The 17,206-nt window shown below is 41.5% G+C and overlaps 2 protein-coding genes across 4 annotated transcripts in view; both read right to left on the bottom strand.

Moving 5' to 3' along the window:
• Positions 1–17,206, bottom strand: part of LOC308075195 (traf2 and NCK-interacting protein kinase-like) — a 126,624-nt gene that overhangs the window by 93,779 nt on the left and 15,639 nt on the right. For all 3 annotated transcript variants that reach the window (XM_080414877.1, XM_080414875.1, XM_080414876.1), the window contains exon 2: positions 8,550–8,615. In XM_080414877.1, the coding sequence (XP_080271003.1) occupies positions 8,550–8,615 (66 nt within the window). The remainder of the gene's footprint in view (positions 1–8,549; positions 8,616–17,206) is intronic.
• The window catches only part of pld1a (phospholipase D1a), a 132,041-nt gene continuing 120,422 nt past the window's right edge, over positions 5,588–17,206 (bottom strand). The window contains exon 27 of the transcript XR_013932173.1: positions 5,588–5,710. The gene's annotated coding sequence lies outside the window, so the exon portion shown is untranslated. The remainder of the gene's footprint in view (positions 5,711–17,206) is intronic.

Raw genomic sequence — 17,206 nt, 5'->3', positions numbered from 1 at the left:
TGTGTGTGTGTGTGTGTGTGTGTGTGTGTGTGTGTGTGTGTGTGTGTGTGTGTGTGTGTGTGTGTGTGTGTGTGTGCGCACACACAGAAGATTGTGCGTGACCTCACACCAGAGCCCACCAAGCACCCAAGACTACTGGGGGGGAATTTTTGAAGAAAAAGTTGACAAGTGGGAAACTCTGGTACTGCAAGCTTGGCCCCACAGGTTCATGGCTCAACCAATGGGCTCAACATACGGGCTTCGCTCTATGGAGGTAGTTAAAAAGGACACCAATGTGAATGCTCTATTGCAGTGGTTTTTCAACCTTTTTTCATGCCAAGGACCCCTAAATTGATATACATTTGGCCGCGGACCCCCATTTGAAAATGTTTTGTGCCAGGGACCGCCAGAAGAAAAGATATCAGTTAATTTTCGCTTTAAAAAAAAAAAAAAAAATTCAAAAGATATGCACACTTTTTCAAGGTTTTTCAAAAATAGCAGATCTACAAGCTCATAGCGCGGCACTCGGTGCCGCGCTATGAGCTTGTATATCTGCTATTTTTTAATAGCCAAAGCTAAGTGGTTAAAATGATTGTGACGCTATGTTAACTAATTTCGCTGGGGGACCCCCTGGTACTCCCTCAAGGACCACTGGTGGTCCCCGGACCACTGGTTGAAAACCACTGCTCTATTGTCATCAAGCTGATGACCAAACCCAGAAGGAGGTTGTACGTCTGTCCGAGTGAGTATGAATGAATTGAATACACAGGACCACACTGGAAACAAGCCCTCAGGGGCTTTTTGTGTTATCCTTTCAGCATTATTGTATAACAGTATCAATCAATCAATATAGTTCTTATATACTGTAGCTCAATGGAGCGCGCTCAGCGAGAGAGGGAGGGATGGAGAGAGGGAAATGGGGAAGAAGAAGAGCGAGAGAGAGAGAGAAGGAGGGAGAGAGCCTATTCCAACGCATCATCATGCACTAACCCGGATAATGCTGGGCACCCGAACCTCGACGCTTCGTGATGCTGTCAGTAGAGGTGTCGGAAAAAATCGATTCGAATACGAATCGCGATTCTACTGTTGGACGATTCAGAATCGATTCTCATTTTTTTAAAATCGATTTTTTTTTTTTTTAGGATCTTGGATTTACCTTTGTGTGTTTACATTATTATCAGTTGATAAAACCTTTACAATTGTAAAAGCTACATAAATGTACTCTGTTCTCATGCCAGCAGATTGGAGTAGATCCTGAAATCCTATGTTTTGCATCAAGAATCGTTTTGAATCGGAAAAAAACGATTTTGAATCGAGAATCGTTTATTTTGAAAAAAATCGATAAAAATCGGAATCGTGACCCCAAGAATCGGAATAGAATCGATTTGTGAGATAGCAGACGATTCACAGCCCTAGCTGTCAGTGCTGTAACCCCGCAGCAACGCTTTGCGTTACGTTTATGAACACAGGATGTGTTTCACTCCCTAATATTGGTATTGGCCCCAAAATCCAGTATTGGTTGGGCTCGAGTGAGATAGAGCACCCATAACATCACCACAACGAAAGGCCATTCATCAATTGCCATAGCTCACTACAGGCCACACCGCTTCATACTGGAAGTATTGCGATCACTGAGGAACAATATGGATCACTCCTATCGGTTTCTGCCACTATACCATTCAGGACTTTACTGTGTATTGAGCATTGTTGGTCCTTTTTGTCCGTAATATGCCATCAAAGAATTAGATTTTCCTCCCTCAGCCGCAAAAAGCGGTTAGGAAAATGAGGTGCGTCGTTCTCATCTCCACCTACACACAGTGGCCTGCAGTCACTTTCTTATTTGTATTTCTTTTACTCGAAACATGACACTCTAGTTTGCGTCAGTGATGGAAAAAGTACTCAAATTCTTGAGTAGCAATACTGCAATATAGAAATACTCCGTTACAAGTAAAAGTCCAGAATTCAAAATTGACTTGAGTAAAAGTACAAAGGTTTGGTATCAAAATGTACTTAAAGTACCAAAAGTAAAAGTACTAAAATATTTGAAAATAGCAGATCTACAAGCTCTCAACGCGTTGCGCTGCGACGCGTTGTGAGCTTGTAGATCGGCTATTTTCAAATAGCCTATGTATAAAATAGGGCTGAAGTGGTTAATGTATGTTTCATAATATCATAATTTGTATCTGAAAAGTAACTAGTAACTAAAGTTTTCAAATATTTGTAGTGGAGTAAAAGTACAATATTTGCCTCTGAGATGTAGTGGAGTAGAAGTAAAAGTATTGGAAATACTCAAGTAAAGTATAATTACCTCAAAATTGTACTTAAGTACAGTACTTAAGTAAATGTACTTAGTTACTTTACACCACTGGTTTGCGAGTTATATTATTCTGTAAGCCGCGAAACCAGCGAAACTCATTCAAAACACAATTGTATATTCTCAAGAACGCCCCAATGCTTCCTCTTTTTTTAAGGGGTGTGTGGGACCGGGGCGGGCGTGCGGGGCCGGGGCGTGGGTGGGGTGTCTTTATACTGCAATATTTCTATTTTCATTCGCGCTACAAGCATGTAGATCTGCTATTTTTGAAAAATCGTGAAAATGTGTGCAAATCTTTGAATATGTATTGTTTAACACATTGCATGCCAGTCGCGTAGATCTACGCGAACCTATTTAAAGCCGCAGCGTGCCAGTCGCGTAGATCTACGCGAACCGCCGATTCCCATTGTAATCGCCCCAGGTGCACTTTCCGAATTTTTTTGATCCATTTCCGTTTCCGGTTTCCAGTCGGAAACGGAATTATTCGGGTTCCGGTTTTTTCGATCGTATCCGCTTCCTGTCTGGGATCCTGTTTAAAACTCGATTTTCTCGGTTGTTGTTTTTCTCCTCGCTGATCACTGTTTACCGTTGATCGGCTGTAGCTTCAAGATGGCGGCACGGATTTGGAAACTGTTTTCGCTGGCCGTTTCTCACGGATCCGCTGTGTGTTTAGAACCAAATGAACGCGCACTTTTAACTTATTTAGCGAGGTCTGTGGCGACATGAAAAAAACTAAAAAACAACAATAAAACGCTGGCACTGGTGAGTACATTATGAGATTAAACTCTGGCATGGAATGTGTTAAAGCGAACATTTTAACTCTATTCTTTGCTTCTGGGGGGTCCCTGGAACAACATATTTTGAGATAGGGGTCGGCGGCCAAATACATATAATTTTGGGGGTCCTTGACATGAAAAAGTTTGAGCACCACTGATATAAAAACATAGGTTTTTCAGAAAACTGTTAGGATTTAGAAGACATTTGTAGAACCGGCTTCAGGTCTTAAAGGAGAATTCCGGACAAATTAAGTGTTATCTTTCATGTCTCGTTACTCACCTAGCGACGTAAAAAGTGGCGTTCTTTTTTTCCATATATTCCCCTGTCGTCATTTTTTAAACACCCGCCGTTGTTATAATGGGAGCGCGAGGGTTAGTGAAGTTCGTCTATTATAACCGACGCAATGTTATTTTTTTCTCTACTACGATTCATTGTAGAGTCTCATGATAGTCAAACATGCGCTGAAAATTCCTGCGAGCCTGCCGTTAATGGCGAACGATTTAACACTGGTTGCTTGTTTCCAGAATCTGGCAACACGAGTTGCCAGGTTCTGGAAAGAAACAAGCATCCAGTGTTAAATCGTTCGCCATTAACGGCAGGCTCGCAGGAATTTTCAGCGCATGTTTGACTATCATGAGACTCTACAATGAATCGTAGTAGAGAAAAAAATAACATTGCGTCGGTTATAATAGACGAACTTCACTAACCCTCGCGCTCCCATTATAACAACGGAGGGTGTTTAAAAAATGACGACAGGGGAATATATGGAAAAAAAGAACGCCACTTTTTACGTCGCTAGGTGAGTAACGAGACATGAAAGATAACACTTAATTTGTCCGGAATTCTCCTTTAAAGGGTTAATGCGTTTATCCACTGCTAACTCCGTCCTCATCCCAGGCCAGTGCTGGACAGCCTGCGCGACGGCCGCAGCCCCGGCCGAGGGGCCGCCGGTGTTGTTGCTATAGCCACTCTGTGGTCTGGTATAACGCATAGGAGCCGACAGGCTGAATGTCAGCCAGCAAATGAGCCGTGACTTTCACCAAGACAGCCCAGTCAGCAATAACTGGATACACATAACTCTCCTCTTCTCCTTCACTTTTCTTGTTTTCTTCCCCCCCGTCCTCTCTTTACACACGCATATACTATCACATACACAACACACAGAGAATTACAGACACAAGCATATGCAGCAATACCCACAAACACGCACGCACACACACAGTCACACGCACACAGGAGGCTGTCAAAGATTGTTTCTAGGAGCGTGGAGAGGCATGTCCAACCTCAGCTTGACCTTTCATCTGCTCCAATCAGGAGAGGAGAGGGAACAGCTCCTCTCCATCACCACCTGACCTTCACTCACTGCTCCATTAGGAACACACACACACACACACACACACACACACACACACACACACACACACACACACACACACACACACACACACACACACACACACACACACACACACACACACACACACACACACACACACACACACACACACACACACACACACACACACACACACACACACACACACACACACACACACACACACACAGATTTAAGCAAGGGCCACAGACCGCTGAAAGTCGGTGTCCGTCAGAGAGGAAGGCTAACAGGATGGGAAAAAAAGGGATGGAAGAGGACAAGAAACAGCGGAAGAGAGGAACAGAGGCTAGAGGGGCTGTAAAGCAGTGGTTCCTAAAGTGGGGTCCCCCCCCCCCCGTGGGGATTCCGGGGGGTCCCCAGCAAAGCTTGTGAATGTATTGTAGCATCACAATTAGTTTAACTACTTTAACCCTATATACAACCCTATATACAACCCTATATACAACCCTATCGGCTACTACACTTTGGCTATTCAAAAATAGCAGATGTACAAGCTCATAGCGCGGCACCGAGTGCCCGCGCTATGAGCTTGTAGATCTGCTATTTTTGAAAAATCAAGAACATTTTTGCAAATCTTTGAATACATTTTTTTTTTATATATAAGCGTTTGTAACTCAAACATTTGTAACTCAAATCTTTGCTTCTGGGGGGGGGGGGGGGTCCCTGGAGCAACATATTTTGAGATGGGGGTCCGCAGCCAAATACATATCATTTTGGGGGTCCTTGACATGAAAACGTTTGAGAACCACTGATATAGCAGCATAGGTTTTTTCAAAAAACGGAATCGGAACCTCAGGCCTTAATGGGTTAAAAAGGTATTGAAAAACAAATGTAAATTTCTTTGAATACTGTTGATACATTTTAACCCATTAATACCTGGAACTGTGTCATTTTTAGATTTGAGTTAAATACCATTATTTTACACTTTAGGCTATTCAAAAATAGCAGATCTACAAGCTCATAGCGCGGCACCGAGTGCTGCGCTACGAGCTTGTATATCTGCTATTTTTGAAAAATCGAGAAAATGTGTGCAAATTAATATATTTATATTCTTTTAAAGTGAACATTTTAAACTCAAATCCTTGCTTCTGGGGGGTCCCTGGAACAAAATATTTTGATGGGGGTCCGCGGCCAAATACATATCATTTTGGGGGTCCTTGACATGAAAAAGTTTGAGCACCACTGATATAGAAACATACGTTTTTCAGAATACTGTTGGGATTTAGAAGACATGTAGAATCGGCCTCAGGTCTCAATGGGTTAATAACACAATTATTTGATACGTTATTTTCAGATGGGGGTTCTGGGTGTCATTTACATGACAAACGTTCGAGAACCACTGCAGTGAAGAACATTTGGACGGTGACAAGGAAGGATGGAACAGGATGGGAAAAAAATGGAGGGAGGAGGACAAGAAAGAGCGGAAGAGAGGAACAGAGGACTGAGGGGCAGTGGAGGACGTTGGGACAGCGACTTGGACGGAGAGATAGAACGTTGAAACGACAGCAGGAAGCAGCTGAGTGTCTGTGATGCCTGTGATGTCATCCCTGGTCTGGTGGAAGGTAACTTAAGTACATTTACTCAAAGTACTGTACTTGAGTAACATTTTGAAGTACCATTTTCTGCTACTTCATACCGTCTTATACTCCACTGATGTACATTTTGGAGGCACGCGTTGTGCTTTTTGCGCCACTACCAAAACGTTAGTTATACACTTTGAAAACATTTGAAAATAATTCTGCGTACTTTTGGTACTTTAAGTATATTTTTATGCCAATACTTTTACTTAAATCAAATTTGTAATACAAGGCCTTTTACTTGTAACAGCGTATTTCTGCATCGTGGAATTGCTACTTTTACTTAAGTAAAAATAAATCTGAGTACATCTTCCACCCCTGGATGTCATGGCAGGACAGGAAGCAGCTCGGCACGAGCACTTCCTGTGTCCCGGATAAACACGTCCCCTACTGAAGCATGTCAGATAAAGTGCTATAAATGTTCCCTCACAGAGTGAGATAGAAAGAGAGAGAGAGGGGGAAAGAGAGAGGGAAGAATGAAGGAAGAGGTAGAGGAAAGGAGGAGAGGGGGAGAAGAGAGAAGTTAAGATAGAAAGGGAATTATTTTAAAGGATTTACACCACGCATTTAAAAAAATATATATATATATCTAATATCATATTGTTTATGTCCCTCAAACGTTTTTCAAAAGTTTTATGCCTAAATCAAGCCTCAGATATACTCATTCCAACTAACTTCTCTCTGGCTTATAAAGCACTTTCACCTGCAATACCACATTGTCCTGATTTGGCACATGGCGCTATTGAGACAGTTTGTATGCATGTTATCTCCTGGTTCTGTGTGGGAAAAGTAAAAAAAGAAAGAAAAAAAAAATATATATATATGTTGGAGCTGAAAAACGGGAGGGATTGTATCGCTTGTGACGTCACGTGCGGGGGCAAATCGGTTTGGCCTGTTTTGAGACCAATTTACATGAAACCCCAGATATGCTGTGAAAGCCTGAGTGCTCAAACTGGGGTATTTTTGGGGATAGAAGCGAGGTAGGGGAGACCAAAAACACACAGAAAATAAGTTTAAATTCATGGTGTAGTCCCTTTAAAAATATTATACAGTATAGATAGTAGAGTGTAGAGACATGCAGGACATGACGGGAGTCGGATTCAAACTCGGGTCCTCGCAACTCACAAAGTGCATGTTGTCCTAGCTGGCTGAGGCACCGGGCACCCCCGAGAAAGGAAAGTATTTTAAAACACTTTAATAATATGACCCAGTTCCTGCTTCTCCTCTCTCCATTTAAGTCTAGTTCACATGCGCTCTATTTCTCCCACACTTGTGCAACGCTTTTCTTCCTTCTCCATGTTGTGTAACATGTGCATTCTTTATTCCAAGCATAGGACAAGTGAGTCAGCATTGATAAGACAGGATTGACCAACGTTGTCATAAATGGCCAGAACTTAAATCCTATTTTACAGTATACTTTGTCATACGACAGTGTCACCATCCATTTTGAGCTTGTATATCTGCTATTTTGCCATTTGTTTTTTTTCAAAAAGAAATTCGCCTATAACGACAGGAGCAAAATATTGACGCCGGGTGGTTACTTCTGCGTGAGTTTCTTTTTTATTATAAATATTTAACCAATGAAAAGTATTAACATGCGCGTATGACTAATTCATAACTAGATTGGAGCCTGGCGCTGCTAGGATCCTGATGAGCGTGCGAAAATACGACCAAATTACACCCATCCTCCGTTCTACTTCACTGGCTCCCCATCTCCTCTTCATGACTGAATACAAGATCTCCCTGCTCACACATCAGTGCATCCACGGCAATGCCCCCCCCCCCCGCCGCCCCCCCGCCCCTACCTCAAAGAACTCCTCGCCCCCCAAAACCTGCCACGACCGGGCCTTCTGCTCTACCGCCCCACGTCTGTGGAATGCCCTCCCCGAACACCTGAGAGCACCACAGTCCACTGATGCTTTTTAAAAATGGACAAAAAAACCTACCCTTTTAACAAAGCCTTTTCTTAATTATTCTATGCCCTGATTTGACCTAGTTTTCAGTGGTGTAAAGTACAGTAACTAAGTACATTTACTCAAGTAATGTATTTAAGTACAATTTTGAGGTACTTTTACTTGACTTGTATTTTCAAACATTTTAGTGCTTTTTTTACATACATTTTGATACCAATACTTTTGTACTTTTACTCAAGTAAATTTAGAATTCCGGACTTTTACTTGCAACAGAGTACTTCTACATTGTAGTATTGATACTTTCACTTAAGTAAAACATTTGAGTACTTTTTCCACCACTGCGTAGTTTTTAATTTGACCCTTTAGCCTAGTCGGGTCCCATGTAATGGTTTGGTTGCCTTTGCTGTTTTATGCCATGTTTTTAAACCCAGTGGGACTTAGAGATTTGCGAGAATGTGAAGTGCGTTATGAATACAATGTATTATTATTGGAACACAGATTATTTTTCCCCATTTCCTGAAGAGTTATGGTTTTGGTTTCCACCCAGCAGCGACGATATCAAGAATAATGTATTTTGTTTGTCTGTGTCTTACCTTGTACACTTGCCCATAGGTACCATTTCCCACCAGCTCAACCAACTCAAAGATGCCAGCAGGGTCCTAAAGAGAAGGAGAGAGATGCAATGTTACGTCAACATCCAATGCACTCAGACTCACATACAACAGTTACTAAAACATTTCTCTGAAGCAGAAAGTTTCCCAAACAGTGCGTCCAATTTGTATGGGCCGCGAGTATTTGATAAAATATTTGATGTTTAAATGTTTAAAACAAAAGAATCACAACTTTTCATCAATTAAAAACAATTCCAACATTTTTCAAAAGTAGTTTTTTAAATAAAAAAAAAAAAAAAACTATTTCTCTTAAAAAAAAAAAAAAAAAAAAAAAAAAAAAGTTTAAGAAGTAGTGAAAATAGCTGAGCTACAAACAAACAACACAGCGTGACGCGTTGTGAGCTTGTAGATCTACTATTTTCACGGCAAACATCTTATTTCTCCTTTGGGTCTTGAGCTAAAAGGTTTGGGAACCACTGCTCTACAGAATGGGTCGTACTTAGGAAAAATAATTCTGTTCACTTGATTTACTTGTCATTCACCACAGAATATTTTCAGCCATCCAACCTTCCTCAGTGTGCATCTTGAAGTAACTCCAACATATCAAAATGAATGATAGTCAGACCTTTATTGATACTGTGAGGGACATTCAGTTATCATGCTGTAGCTGCACTGCAGTCGGAAAAACAGGACAGATACAGCTAAGAGCTGAGAGATGCATCTAACCACTTAAACCCTATATACTTTGTTGACTGGAGTTCCCCAGGGGTCTATACCAGAACCCAGAAAATGTACTATATTCGCTGAATGTTCACCCCCAGAATAGGGATGCTACAGTTTAAAAATAATAAAAACAGGAGTACCCGAGTATCTTAGACTCACTTTAGACAATAGACTCAGTTTTGATCAACAACATTACATCTATCCATACATGTTGTCAGCAAAGACGTCATGTTATACGTAAGTTAAGATCATTGTCCGTTACCCCTCACCTTCTGTTATTATTCAAACGGTTCTGTTTGTATTGTTCCCCATGTTTTTTCACTATAATATAGTGAATATATATTATATAATATTGTCCAAGTCAAAAAAATTAAAGAAAAGGAATTGCCTCTAAGATCATCGGACTTCCCACACCCACACTTTCTGATATGAACAATAAAGCCATCACACGTTTAGCACTTACAATAGCAAATGACAATGATCAATGATTGAAATGGCAAAAAAAATGCTGCACTAAACAAACTGCCTCGCAGATATGATAGTTCTGTTTATACTGGGGACTTCAAGGGACTTCACTTGTCTTGGTGTTAGGTTGTTGTGTGCTATGTTGTTTTGTGCTATATGGTAATGTGTTTTTTCTGTTGGAACAGACTGTGAAGATAAATATCCCTGAGGGGACAATAAAGACTATTATTGTTATCATAAGTAGTAATGTAAAATAAGTAGAAATAAGATACTAAGAAGGAGACTTAAAGTCTGGTCTGGCCGTCTGCAATTGGACCGACCAGGATTTACATAATGTATGAGTTCTTAATAGATATAAATATAAATACAGGCAGAGTACTGTATCAATGTACAATCTATCACCAGTAGTATGGACATAATGGTAATATGATGTGAGGCTGATATATGTACAGTGTCTGCAAGCTGCACAGTGAAATAGTGGATAAAATAGCCTAAGTCTTTACATTGTTTTAGTTTACGATGAAACTTCAATATCACAGCATACTGTAAGGTCAATAAGCACCACAACTTACAACAAATATCTCCACTTTCCCAATGTTGTACTTAACATAATGAAGACATTATCACCCAAGGTACCTTACTGTATTTAAAAAAAGCAAAAATAGTTGATCTAAACGGTTGACGATGATCTTCGTTGATATACAAAAAATAAAACGTCTCAATTATTTGATTAATCGAAAAAGTGAGATCTCAGAAAACAATTTATAGTTGCAGCATTACATGAGTGCATTCTTTTTTTTTTTTACAGTTATGTGTGGCCCCAGTGGGAATCAAACACCGAACGCTGGCAGTGTCCGTGTTGGTCTCTCTACCCATTGACCCTACAAGCCACAGTGGAAGTGTAATTGTCTACACTTGAAAAGAAGTAGTGTCCCATTTTAAGCTTTTTCGCCAGACTAACTAAGAGTCCATGTCCAGTAGCTAGCAAGGCTGCCAGTACAGAATTCACCGCACAACAGTGGCTTGCAACACCTCGAATAGAGCACCAAACTCATTGAACCACACACACACACACGCAAAAATCTCCCCCTTTCTCTCCGCCATGTTGCTACGGCTTTACAGACAATAGCTGGTATTCACTCTCCCTTTCTCTCTCTCTCTCTCCCCCTTTCACGCTCTCTCTGCTCTCCTAGCCTCTGTTCTCCACTCAACCAGTCTATCACTCTTTCATTCCTCCCCCCTCCCTCGCTCTCCCTCCCTCCATTTCTGATGATGTCCAGAACTGTGCCATAGCACTCTCAGTCCTTCATTCTTTCCGACCCTGTCACTCATTCCAGCTGGCCTTCCAAGTGCTTTCACTTTATTATGTCTCCATTTCTCCTCGTCAGTGTCCTTGCCATTGAAAACTTTATTAAACATAGCTAGCAGCTCTCTCAGACCACCATTCACTTTCTCTCTGTCTGCCAGTGCTGTCGTTTAGCCTTGTTTTAAAAAGGCACTGTAACTACTGTAAGTTTCTTGTAAGAACAGATTCTAGGAATCACAGAAAAAAAAAATACACAAAAAACAGTGCTACAGGACTTTAGCGTTTAGTTGGCTGTCCATCATCCAGTACTAACCGTTTTTATCTTGTGTTGTCACTGCATCACACGCCAAAACAAATTCCTTGTACAGTATGTACCCCATATTTGGTAATAAAATGTTTCCCATTTCTGAAATGATTATGTTTAGATAGGCTTAGTTTGATCAAGCCCATCATGGAAAAGTTATTCCAGTGCTACGAATATGGCTGAGCAAATATCTCCTGTTCACATTCAGCTTGAAATGATTCCAACATGTAACAAAAACATATTTCCATTCTCATATTACCACATTCACATCACAACTGATTATGTACTGTACAGGAACTAAAAGACAGCATTAGTGTGTGTGTGTGTGTGTGTGTGTGTGTGTGTGTGTGTGTGTGTGTGTGTGTGTGTGTGTGTGTGTGTGTGTGTGTGTGTGTGTGTGTGTGTGTGTGTGTGTGTGTTATACTAAACAATTGTAATGTTTACAAAGGACTGTACATAGCTAGACATGACATAATTGTTGAAATTACCAAGATGTGTCACCCATGTTTGATTCCTCTAGTGTGAAACCAGAAATGTTTCAATCCAATGACTCAATGTATTCGCAAATATAACTGCAAATACACCAGATGTCATTGTGATTGACGAGGACAGAAGAAAGTTTTTCCTACTGTAGCTTTCCTTAATAAACAAGTAAAATACCAACCATTAGTACAAGCCATTATACACCTAGGCTAATTGCCTAGGCTCATTGCCTTTATATTTGGCAGCTTGGGCCATGTTCACAGGCTGGTGGTCAGGGGCTTGAGGATTATGAGGTTGCCCAAGTGTAAGGCAAAGCATGCTTCTAAAATACTGCTGAATTTCCTGCATTATAGGCTGTCGCTCTATTTGGGAGAGAAGGTGTTTATGTTTATGTTTATTAAAGGATCCGCAGTCACATAATGAGCCTCTAGTCTTCCTGGGGTCCTGATTGAGTCAAGTCAAGTTTATTTGTATATCACATTTAAAAACAACATCAGCTGACCCAAAGTGCTTTCCAAACAAAGAATAGATAGACCTTAGTCTGATTGAGGACCACAGTGTATCCGTAATTTTCCTGGTGTTGGTTAATATATAGCAGATGGAAGTGTATGGCCTATGTTGACCATGAATGTGACACATAGACGGAAGGACGGAAAGGGGGCAAAACAGGGAGACAATAAGATTTAAAAAATCAGATCGATGGTAAGAGACCCCCTATAACTATACACAGCTAAGAAAACGTTTCAAAATGTATATAGCAACAACAACAACAAGGCTTTCCCGGCTTGAAAGGTATAACAACGTATAGGTATTCCGGGCAGTGTTGCCAGATTCTGTGAGAGAAACAAGCAACCAGGTCTAGGAAAACCAGCCCAAAAGAAGCGACTATGGACCACATGAGTACTTTAACATGTACATCAGCTATTTGAAAATAGTAGATCTACAAGCGCGTAGGCTATTTTCAAATAAAATCTTGCAGGGAAATTGTAATAAGCAGATCTGGCAACCCTGATTCCGGGTCTGAATGGGTTAAGTAAAAAATAAATGGGAGTAGGCCTACTTCTTCCACCACTGCTCAGCGGCTAGCATTACCAAAATCCACTGTGTCAGAGTGTGAACACACATTACACTCTCACTCGCTCACAATTCCCTTCTCAATAAAGCATCCCATTACTTCTGTACCCCAACAGCACACATTCAGTCCACCTCCACCTCCCTCTCTCTCTCCCTCCCTCTAGCATTCGTTCACCCACCATCTTTTTTTTCGCAGTGGTGGAAAAAGTACTCAATTTAGAAGTACCCTGTTACAAGTAAAAGTCCGGAATTAAAAAAATTACTTAAGTAAAAGTACAAAAGTATTGGTATCAAAATGTACTTAAAGTACCAAAAGTAAAAGTACTCACATGTTTGAAAATAGCAGATCTACAAGCTCGTTGTGAGCTTGTAGATCAGAGCTTGTAGATCAGCTATTTTCAAATAGGCTATGTAAAGAAATAGGGCTAAAGTGGTTAATGTATGTTTCATAATATAATAATTGATATCTGAAAGGTAACTAGTAACTAAAGTTTTCTAATAATTGTAGTGGAGTAAAAGTACAATATTTGCCTCTGAGATGTAGTGGAGTAGAAGTAAAAGTATTGGAAATTGGAAATACTCAAGTAAAGTACAAATACCTCAAAAATGTACTTAAGTACAGTACTTAAGTAAATGTACTTAGTTACTTTCCACCAGTCGTTCACCCACCATCTTTTTGGCTCCTACCGACAGCCTATCGTCGCACACTGTCGGGCAGAAACCTTGTATCTCCATATTTAAACTTTTAATTGTATTATTTTGTAAATTAATGCCCTATACTACCCCTGTACAACAGTGTCGTGCAAAAGTAGCAAAAATATCTAATCTAAAAGATCCTAATGCACTGCAACACGTTGGGATCTTGTTATTGCTATTTTCGCTATTTCCCCCCAAGAATGTGAAAGTGAAAATGGAAAGTGGATGTGCAATCTACACCGCTGGTTCTAAAAAGAAAAGTGATAGGGAGTTAGGAGTTTTTTTGTTTGTTTTTTTACTTGCAGGCTTTTGGCATAATATTGCCATTTTTCTACTCCGGTGTATTTTCTGTAATCTGCTATGTTACTAGCGTGTTTTGATGGGCTCTCATTCCTATATTGTACTCAATGGCAAATTCAGGGTTCTCTGTCACACTTATGCGCATATTATGTTCAGGATTTTGCTTATGACTAGCAATGAAGGCCAAATCAATCAACTACATCTCATGGAATGTTAAAGGTCTCACTCTCAACAACCCAGTTAAGCATCAGATGGGGTTCATGCGTTCAATAACAACCAGGTATCCCAGTCTAACAAAAAAAAAGTGCTCCTCGGAGCACAGGTCTCCGCCAGGTCAGCTAGGTTATTGTGGGCCAGCAATGTTCAGAATTCGCAATCAGGATGGAATATGAAAAATCAGACGGATTCGACTTGACTATAGAGATAATGTGTACCGATTTGCGTGCTGTTTGGACAAACTTTGTAGGAGTAATATAAAAAAAATCTTTAGCAAAAATCTGCCTCCTCGTGGCGCTATAATAGGGCAATGCTAAAAGGGTGGCATTTGTTCCTCAATGTAGTGCGAATGTGCGTGCAAAGTTTCATTGCAATCGGACACTGCATTCATGATTTGCGACATTTTGTTCAAAACGGGCATCTCCTGCAAACTTTAGATGTCAATCTTAGCCAATCAGGATGGAATATGAAAAAACAAACAGATCCGCCTTGATCACATGACTATAGAGATCATGTGTACCAATTTGTGTGAAATTTGGATACAATCTGAAGGAGTAATATATATTTTTACATAAGTCGGCCTCCTGGTGGCGCTATGAAAAGACAGATGTGAAAAATGCAGGGCAAAGGTTTTTCCTTGGCCTCCAGGGAGTGCGCATATAAAGTTTTACACAAATCGGCGTAGTTATAGGTAAAAACACGAATCGGCCTGTTATAGCACCACCATGAGGCTGATTTGAAAATTTTCAAGTGGCATTTCTTCCTCGGCCTCGTGGGAAATGTCACGGAAATCGCAACCTGTGTTCATGATTTGAGGCTTTTTGTTCAAAACGGAGTTGCAACACTCTTCCAAACTTTGGAAGCCAATCTTAGCCAATCAAGACGGAAGACCTGTTTCGTTTAATGACTATAGAGATACTGTGTACTGATTTGCGTGATGTTTGGACAAAATCTGTAGGTGTACTGTCCAAAAATGTGTTTTGCAAAAATCGGCCTCCTGGTGGCGCTATAACAGGCCCATGTGAACAATTTGGGGCAGAGGTTCTGCTCTGGCATCCAGGGAGTGCGTGTGCACAGTTTCGCTGCGATCCAGAGATTAGCGGTCCACAGACGGACAGGGTGCAAAACATAGTCTCGGCCATGCCTTTCGGCCTGGCAGAGACAATGACATTACTTATGTTTTTCCTCATCTCTCTCTCTCATTCTTGTTTGTTCTCCTTTGGTTGCTACACACACCTATCGTTTATTCCATTTCCCTCTCTTTTCGCAACTTTTCTCTCTTCTGCATTTCTCTCTCTTTCTCCAATTCTATTGTTCTCTTTCACCCGTTCCCTCTTTCTCTCTCTCTCTCTGTATGTTTGTTTTTTCCCAGGTCTCAGCAGACCTGTCAAGCTGTCACGCTTTTTCTGAAGTGAGGGCCTTGCGCTTTCCTTGCTCTCTCACTTGCCTTCCTTTTCCTGTCATTTTTACTCCCCCCCTTTGCTGGACACACACACACACACACACACACACACACACACACACACACACACAGTAGGCTTTGTGTGCAGTGCACGCGCTCACAACAGGCATTCTCTCATATGCTGTCTCGCTCGCGCGCACACAAAGCCAAATGTGCACTTCCACACAAGGGCTAGTGATTTAATGACCTGATACAGCGTGTGTGTGTGTGTGTGTGTGTGTGTGTGTGTGTGTGTGTGTGTGTGTGTGTGTGTGTGTGTGTGTGTGTGTGTGTGTGTGTGTGTGTGTGTGTGTGTGTGTGTGTGTGTGTGTGTGTGTAAATGTGAGAGGCAGTTAACAAAAGCGAGGAGAGCAAGACAGAGGAAAACCTGCATGCATCCTTCAGCCCTTCGTGCACCGCAGCATTCTGGGAGCAGCTTCCTATCAGGACTCCTACAGCAAACATTTCCCCTGCAGTCTCACTCACAGTCTCTCCCTGTGTGTGTGTGTACTTGTTTTTGTGGTTCACGCGAAACATGTGTGTGTGTGTGTGTGTGTGTGTGTGTGTGTGTGTGTGTGTGTGTGTGTGTGTGTGTGTGTGTGTGTGTGTGTGTGTGTGTGTGTGTGTGTGTGTGTGTGTGTGTGTGTGTGTGTGTGTGTGTGTACTTGGCAGCTGTATTAACTCAGTGCTGCATGTGAACCTCTTGACAAAAAATCCCCAGACACGTCTAAGGATGCACACACACACACACACACACACATACACACACATCCTCCCCACACAAAAGGCCTCCGCAAACAGATGCGTATCTATACACATTTAAAAAGGCATGCAAGCACACAGGTAAAATCTTCTTTTTTTTTAAAAGGTAAAATACACTAGCCACTGCAACCACAAGAGAGAGGCATACAGGCTGTGACACAGTAGAAAGTTCCTCCATGCATGCATGGCATGCATGAACAGACTTCCTCCATGCACAAAAAAAGGAATACGGACGAAGGGAGCGTGACGTCGCCCGTTGGTTTCCACAGACCCGTTTTGAAACCTCTCTAGTTCAGCGAAATATGGCTGCGAGTGCAACCGCAACCAATCGGTTGTGCTACTGGTGTGAAGGGGAGCAACGCGTGGGTCTTCACTCAGTAGAGCACAATCACAACATACGGCAGTTGTCTTTATCATCAATTTAGGAATTCATGGGACTATCTATTTATACAATTGGCTTGTGGGCTCGAGACTTCCTGTTTATCCCCATTCTTTGTCGAGCTATGTTCTAGCGGACCACGTGTCCAATTTCCTACACATTTAGCCTGAAAATAAATCATGCCTGTTGCCTTTGGAAGGTCTACTTTTAATTGTTCAGTGTACATTTGTATGTTTTTTTTGGCCCATATTTGACGCACTACATGATTACGCAACATCTTTAACCGGAAACACTCTAACGCACAACGTCGTTGCGGCGGCAGCAACTCAACTCGCTCGGACATAAAGGCATGCAACACAGATCGTATAGATCGCGTTAGCTCTTGGTGCTAACAGCGCTAGCGTGTTGTTTACTCAGTGATACAGTGGAGCAGAGCGCAACAGACCCGTGTGTGTGTCTCTTCGTTGCCTGTCCGTGACGCGCCGCCGAT

This window comes from Gymnoscopelus braueri, assembly GCF_963280865.1.
Source record: "Gymnoscopelus braueri genome assembly, chromosome: 19".
Lineage (NCBI taxonomy): Eukaryota > Metazoa > Chordata > Actinopteri > Myctophiformes > Myctophidae > Gymnoscopelus > Gymnoscopelus braueri.
Note: the sequence above shows the minus strand (reverse complement) of the source record. Positions and strands in the feature narration are given on the sequence as shown.